General features: G+C 58.3%; 1 protein-coding gene across 1 annotated transcript; it reads left to right on the forward strand.

Annotated features, from left to right (window-relative positions):
- Window positions 1-227: 227 nt before the first annotated feature.
- HAP1 (huntingtin associated protein 1) lies at window positions 228-6,966 on the forward strand. The gene is given in 13 exon segments (XM_037731653.1): window positions 228-640; window positions 643-690; window positions 693-980; window positions 2,002-2,078; window positions 2,238-2,272; window positions 2,460-2,589; window positions 2,678-2,847; window positions 3,048-3,168; window positions 3,227-3,293; window positions 5,574-5,704; window positions 6,481-6,547; window positions 6,550-6,608; window positions 6,751-6,966. Coding segments are annotated over 13 exon segments (1,413 nt in total). The 5' UTR covers window positions 228-543; the 3' UTR covers window positions 6,874-6,966.
- The last annotated feature ends 98 nt before the right edge of the window (window positions 6,967-7,064 follow it).

Here is a 7,064-nt window from a genome sequence, read left to right on the forward strand (position 1 = left end):
CAATCAGGTCAGGGTTGCAGCGCCAGGCGGGACAGCACGTTGGAAGCGCACTGGAGTTTGGAATGTCTCTCCCAGTCAATCGAGAAGGATGCAGCCCTGCCCTCATGCACTGGCCACCCCAGACCGTAAGCACAATGTCGGGTTGGCAGCTTCTACACCAGGGAAGGCAGCCCAAGCCCCGGCGCGGCCCGGGAGCCGGGGAGGGGCTGCCCCCAGCCAGGGACTTGCCCAGTCGGGGCTCGGGAGTCCCAGGGCAGCCACGGCTTTGGGCAGAACCATTCTCTGGAGATGGAGAGGGGAGAAGAAATCTTTCGTTTCCAGCCCAACTCGGAACCATCCGGAACCTGCACTCGGCCTTCTTGCCCTCCTTTCCTTACAGTGCTCTGTTCCGCCACCACTAGCTCTCCTCCCTCGCGGCTCTGAGTCCCGCATGCCACTAGTTGCTTCTCGGTGGCCCCCCACCCCTACGCCTGGTCGGGCCTGGCGGGGAGCACCTGGGCAGGTTATAAAGGTCCCGCTGCTGCAGTGGACGGAGGAGTCAAGATGCGCCAGAGGCGGTCGGGGTGCGGCTGCGCTGGGAGGCTGCGGGGGCCGGGACTCGGACCCGGGGACCCAGCAGCAGTCACCTCTGCACCCTCACCTCAGCCAGTCCCACTCCGGAGTCCTCTGCGCGGCCGCAGGCACTGGGCACTGCCTCTCAGAAGCCCACACCGGAGCTCGTCCGACTTCCGAGGCTGGAGCCAAGGCAGGAGCCTGGTGCGCGTCCGCACTCTCGGCCGTCCAGGGAAATGCCGGGTCTGTGCCCGACAGTTCGGACGCACCGCGGATCCGCTTAGTATTCCAAGGGCTGTTTGGTCCCCGGGCCACTGGCCTGGGGGCTGGAAAGGCAGTGGGCATCTGGTCACCAGCCGCCTACATTGGCCGGCAACCCGGGGTGTCCAGCCCTGAATGCACCGCCTTTATTCGGGAGCTGCAGGAAGGTAAACCGGGCTCCCGGGGTCCTGGACCGGGTGGGGTCTGGGGCAACTCCGGGGAGGAAGTGGCCCCGCTGGGTCCAGGCGCCTGGTCCCCGCTGGTACTCAGTGTCGCCGTCCACCACCCCCGCAATGTCACTGTGGCGCCTGTCTGGTCGCCCCTTCCCCATCTCCTCCTCCGCTTTCGTCCCCCGATTTGTGCCAGTGAGTCAGGTCCTGGGGCCTGCGCTCTTGCCCACCCACCTCCACGCGCCTGTTGCTGCGGCAGATCTGCGTCCCCCCAGCGCCCCTCTCCCGGGTCTACTGCAGTGCTAGGAGAGGGACGGGGGGCTGCTGGAGGGCACTACCCAGCGCGCTCTGAGCCAGCGCTGGCCGACAGGGCTCGCGCGCGATGGAGAGGCGGGGTGGGCGGAAGGGGAAGTTTTGCCCACCTTTCGGTTGCGGGTTTGGGGGCAAGGTCGTGCCCTTCCCCCCTCCCCTTCTCTTTCCTTCTATCCTCCCGTGGGTCGGGGGAGATCTCTGGATTGGTTCTAGAGGCTCGAATGCACCCTAATCTGGTGCTGGAGAAGCCTTCCTCTTCAGTTGCAGCGTGAGTGGCTGCGTCTGTTTGTATGACCGGGGAGACTCCACTGCACTGCCTTCTGGGTAGGGGGTGATGAGCCAGCCTGAGGCTGTACTTCCCCTGGCTGTCTCCATCCTCCTAGGCGCCAGGGACCCAGGTGTCCAGAGAGCCCAGTTCCTGATCCTGGAGGACTGTGATCCTCTTGCTTGATCCAGGCTCCTCCAGGAAAAAAAAAAAAAAAAAAAAGCCCCAGTTCACTTGGCCCTGGGAGCAGGGAAGGGAGTGCTGAGTGCTGAGGGCTAAGAGGAGGATGTTGGGGGCAGGAGGGGAGCCCAGTCTTTTCTCCTGATGACCCTTGTTGGAGGAGACCTGAGGATAGGACCGGAAACAGCTGGTTGCTGATGGCATCTGCTCCTTTTTCCTGACCTGCCCTGGCCTTTCTTCCCCACCCGCCGCCTCCTGCAGCGCTGTTTCCTAACCTACCTCCGCCAGTCAAAAAGATCACCCAAGAAGATATCAAAGTGATGTATTTGCTGGAGGAGGTGTGTACTGCCTTCCCAGGTCAGGCAGGCCCTTGTTCTAGTTCTGCCCTGTAGGGGTGGGGGTCTTGTTTATTTCCTGTTTGGCTGTCTCTCTGGGGGCCCAGCTAGGGGTCCTTCTTATGGAAGACAGGCTGGTGTGGGATGTTCAGGCTGGAAGAGCTCTTAGAGCCAATCTGGTCTGATCTGCTTTTTCTGTGAGGGGAAACTGAGTCAGGTTCCACAGTGGGTTAATGGCAGACTCTGGTCTAGTACCCTAGAGAACTAGGGGATGGGGAGGGTTCTCTTAGGGGCCTAGCCTCCCTCTGACCCCTGTGTACTCCCCAGCTTCTCCCACCTGTCTGGGAGATCCTGGATGCTGGCAGAGTATTACCTATGATTGAGGATCCTTCTGCAGAGAGAGAGAGAACTGAATACTGCAGCCTGCATCAGCCAGTCCCTGGTGAAACAGAACAGTGTTTTGATGGAGTAGAACAGCAAGCTGGAAGCCCTGTTGGGCTCAGCCAGGGTGGAGGTAACTGGGTGGGGAGGGTAAGGGGTCAGTCCACCCCCCTCACGCCCCTGCGCACTGCCAACCCATAGCTCCTCTCCCTTCCCGCCAGATTTTACACCTCAGACACCAGGTGAACTTGCGGGATGACCTCCTTCAGCTCTACTCAGATTCTGATGATGAGGATGAGGATGAAGAAGAGGAGGCAGAAGATGAGGAACAGGAAGAAGAGGAAGCAGAGGAAGACCAGCAGCATGCTCATCCCTGTGAAGCCCCCAAGCCGTGAGTGCCTGCCTTTGCACCTGCGAGTCCTTTCTTTGAGCCTCAGTTTCCTGATTTGTTAGGAGGGATACAGGCAATGTGCAGGGTTGCTGGAATGAATTGAGAACACTCGCCTTAGCCCTGGTGGGGAGGCCCTGGGTGGGCTGGGAACTGGGAAGCCTCACTCCCTGCACCCTGACTCTAATTCCTCCCTCCCCCAGGACTTCAAAGGAGGCATTGCTGCACAAGCACCACTGCCCGCAGCTGGAAGCCCTGCAGGAGAAGCTGAGGCTGCTGGAGGAGAATAATCAGCGAGAGAAGAAGTAAGGAGCGGGGAGGAGGGTGTCCCGCCAGCAGGGGGTGTTGACTTCCCTGTCCCTTCTTCTCTCCCTCCCTCCAGGCCTCTCTGCTCAACGCCCTTGAGGATGAGGAACAGATGCTCATTCTGGAATGTGTGGAGCAGTTTTGTATGTAATGTTGTCACTCGAGGTCGGGGGCTGTCCCAAGGAGCAGAGAAAAGAACTCAGGATTCGGAGTATGGAGATCCAAGTTCAAGTCCCAGATCTGGCACTCCTAGCTGTGTGAACTTGGATACATTCCTTGACCTCTCTGAATCTTTGTCTTTAGAATGGGGATGAATTATCTCAGCCTCGCTGATCTCTTCAGGGTTTATGAGAATTAAGAGTGTCAACAGCTGAGGAAGTGCTTTGTGCAAACTGTAAAGAGCTATACAGAAGCTGTGGGTCTGTGACACAGCAAGACTTCATCTCAAAAAAAAAAAAAAAAAATGGCTGGGTGTGGTGGCTCACACCTGTAATCCTGGCACTTTGGGAGGCTGAGGCAGGCGGATCAGAAGGTTAGGAGATTGAGACCATCCTGGCTAACATGGTGAAACCCCATCTTTACTAAAAGTCAAAAAAAAAAAGCCGGCTGTTGGCACGTGCCTGTAGTCCCAGCTACTCAGGAAGCTGAGACACTAGAATCACATGAACCCGGGAGGCAGAGGTTGCAGTGAGCCAAGATCATGCCACTGCACCCCAGCCTGGGGGACAGAGCGAGACTCTGTCTCAAATAAAAAAGTGGTCGGTCTCTTCCAAGTCTGTCTCCTGTTATTTGGGGCAGTCAGGAGGGAGCCATGAGCTGCCAGAGACCAGGTACCCAGGGCAGGGACAGTTCAGAGTCATGCACGGGGCAGTGGCTATGCCTGGCACCGTCCTAGGTGCTATGTGTTTATGAAGATGAGTGAAGGCAGTGTTTGTGCGTGAGTTCAGTGTAGCTGGTGAGATGCAAAAGCAAAGTGGCAACAGCGGAACTCCTGTTGTTCCCTCTACCGCAGACCTGAACTTCCCCACCCCACCCGCGCTCTCCAGGCTACTGGAGTAGGAACCGGTCACCAAGCTGAATGGCCCCGCTGGTCCCCAGGCTACTGGAGTAGGAATGAGTTGCCAAGCTGCATGGCCCGCTGGTCCCCAGGCTACTGGAGTAGGAACCAGTCGCCAAGCTCTGTTGCTTTTACTGCCTAGGAATGTCTTGTCTCTTTTTCCCTCCCTCCCTGGCTGCCTCTAGCCCAGGACACCTCTCAACTGTTCACACCGCCTCTGCTCCCTCCCTGCCAGGAGCTTCTGCACACAGCCCCACTGAGTTTTCTAAAACCTAACCTGGCCAGGTGCAGTGGCTCCCACCTGGGGTCCCAGCTACCCAGGAGGCTGAGGCGAGAGGATTGCTTGAGCCTGGGAGTTCTGGACTGTAGACACTATGTCGATGGGGTCAGGATGGTCCAGGGAGTTGCCTGAGGAGGGGTGAGCTGGCTCAGGTCAGAAGCAGAGCAGGTCAAAACTCCCGTGCTGATCAGTAATAGGATCGCGCCTGTGAATAGCCACGACACTCCAGCCTGGGCAGCTGGGCAAGTCCTCATTTCTTTCTTTTTCTTTTCTTTTGAGATGGAGTGCAGTGCCGCAACCTCTGCTCACTGCAGCCCCTGCCTCCTGGGTTCAAGTGATTCTCCTGCCTCAGCCTCCCGAGGAGTATCTGGGACTACTGGTGTTTTTTTTTCGAGATGGAGTTTCACTCTGTTGCTCAGGCTGAAGTGCAATGGCATGATTTTAGCTCCCTGCAACCTCCACCTCCCGGGTTCAAGAGATTCTCCTGCCTCAGCCTCCTGAGTAGCTGGGATTGCACGCCACGATGCCTAACTAATTTTTTGTATTTTTAGTAGAGACGGAGTTTCACGTTGGTGAGGCTGGTCTTGAACTCCTGACCTCATGTTCTGCTTGCGTTGGCCTCCCAAAATGCTGGGATTACAGGGTGAGCCACTGTGCCTGGCCATCTTCCCTTCGTTGCCTGGCTGAGCTTCACTTGCCCTGTGGTCTTAGCTTAGTGGTTCCTTTCTCCAGGATTCCTTCCTATACCTTGCAGGTCTGGGTTGGGTGCTGTAGCTGTGATGCCTCTTCCCCAAACGCCCTTGACATTTGCCCATCACGCCCTGTATTCGTGACTGTGGTCTGTCTCCCCACCAACTTGACCTCAGCGTGGGGCTGGATCTTGTTGACCACTCACCTTGGTGCCCTGCTCAGTATCAGTCAATGAACATTTCTTGAATAGACCTGAGTGAGGAATGCTAAGCCCTGTGGGACCTGCTGGCACAGCCCAGCAGCCGAGGGTGGGGCAGACAGAGGCATCTGGGAGGGTCAGAGCTGGGCCCCAAAGGCCAGGGGCGCCAGGGTGGACCTGTCCTCCGCCCTCCTCAGCGGAGGCCAGCCAGCAGATGGCTGAGCTGTCGGAGGTGCTGGTGCTGAGGCTGGAAAACTATGAATGGCAGCAGAAGGAGGTGGCTCGGCTGCAGGCCCAGGTGGTGAAGCTGCAGCAGTGGTGCTGGATGGTGAGTCGGGCCTGTGTGGAACCCTCTTATCGTGGCCCCGTGTGACCCTAGCTTCCTTCTCCCTGCCTCTGCTTGGCTCCACCAGGCCCAAGGTCCCTTTCTGTGTCAGAGTCAGAGTTAGAGGAGACCTCAGCAAGGCCCTTATCTTGACCCCTTGTTTAAGGAGGGGACCAAGGCCCAGAGAAGGTCCTGGAGTCTTCTAGGAACCAGGCCATGTGACTCCCCTGCCTTCTTTGCCCTCCTTCTGTGTGACTTCTCACTTCACGGGCTGCCAAGGACTCACTGATGTGCCTGGCGAGACTTGCTGGAAGCAGGGGGTGCCCCGATTGGGGAGGCCTCAGATGGGGGTTCACTGGTTTTGGGTCCTTCCAGTATGGGGCTGAGACTGAGAAGTTGTAGCAGCAGCTGGCTTCGGAGAAGGAAATCCTGATGCAGCTCCAGGAAGAGGTGAGGCTCCCTCCCAGCTCCTGCCCCGACCCTGGAGAGCTGCTGGCCCAGAGTGCGGACCCTAGGCCCTTGGCAGCTACCTGACTCTGGAGAAGACTAGCAGGGACTGAGTCTTGTCCCTTTCCATCCCCTCCATGCCTGGCACAGCCCAGCAGGTGGCAGTTCCGTCAAGGTTCAAGTGACGTAGAGTGCAAGGACCTTCCCTGGGTCCCCCATGTGGCACTTGGAGTCCAGAGCTTGGGCCTCTGGCCTCAGCCTGAGAGTGGATAGGCAGAGGTGCTGGACGGGGTGGGCCTGGGTCCTGGGAGAGCCTGCAGGTGGGTTCCCAGCTGCAAGACCTGCAGGAGAAGTACACGGACCGTGGGGGCATGCTGATTGACACACAGGAGGAGAAGACCCTCAGCAATCCCCGGTGTCCACTGGGTCTGCCACCCACTGCCCATACAGCGTGCCTGTGGTGAGGACCCTCTCCTGGCTGCCCACCTTTCTGCCTCTGTGCCTGTGTCTCGGCCTTCGTGTCTGATTGAGATCCCAGTTCGCGTCTGTGCCTGAGACCATGGCTGGGGGTCCTCTGGTAACGTCTGTTTTCTCCACCATAGGAGACTCTTCCTGGTTTCTAGCAGACCCTGGCTGAGGAGCTCAGAACATCTCTAAGGAGGATGATCTCAGATCCCATGTGTTTTATGGAAAGGTGCGTGGCTGGGGCCCTCCCCGGCCCTTAGGCGTGGCCTTTCCTGTAGCCGGGAGGGGGTTTGCCCTCACACTCTCATGCTTCCCTCACCTGCCTCTTTCACTGCCTCAGCCCCTCCACTCATCACTTCCCCTGAGGTTCTTTTTTTTTTTTTGAGATGAGTTTCACTCTGTCACCTGGGCTGGAGTGCAGTGGCGAGATCTCAGCTCACCACAACCTCCG

Source organism: Cebus imitator, unplaced genomic scaffold (genome assembly GCF_001604975.1).
Source record: "Cebus imitator isolate Cc_AM_T3 unplaced genomic scaffold, Cebus_imitator-1.0 Scaffold415, whole genome shotgun sequence".
Classification (NCBI taxonomy): domain Eukaryota; kingdom Metazoa; phylum Chordata; class Mammalia; order Primates; family Cebidae; genus Cebus; species Cebus imitator.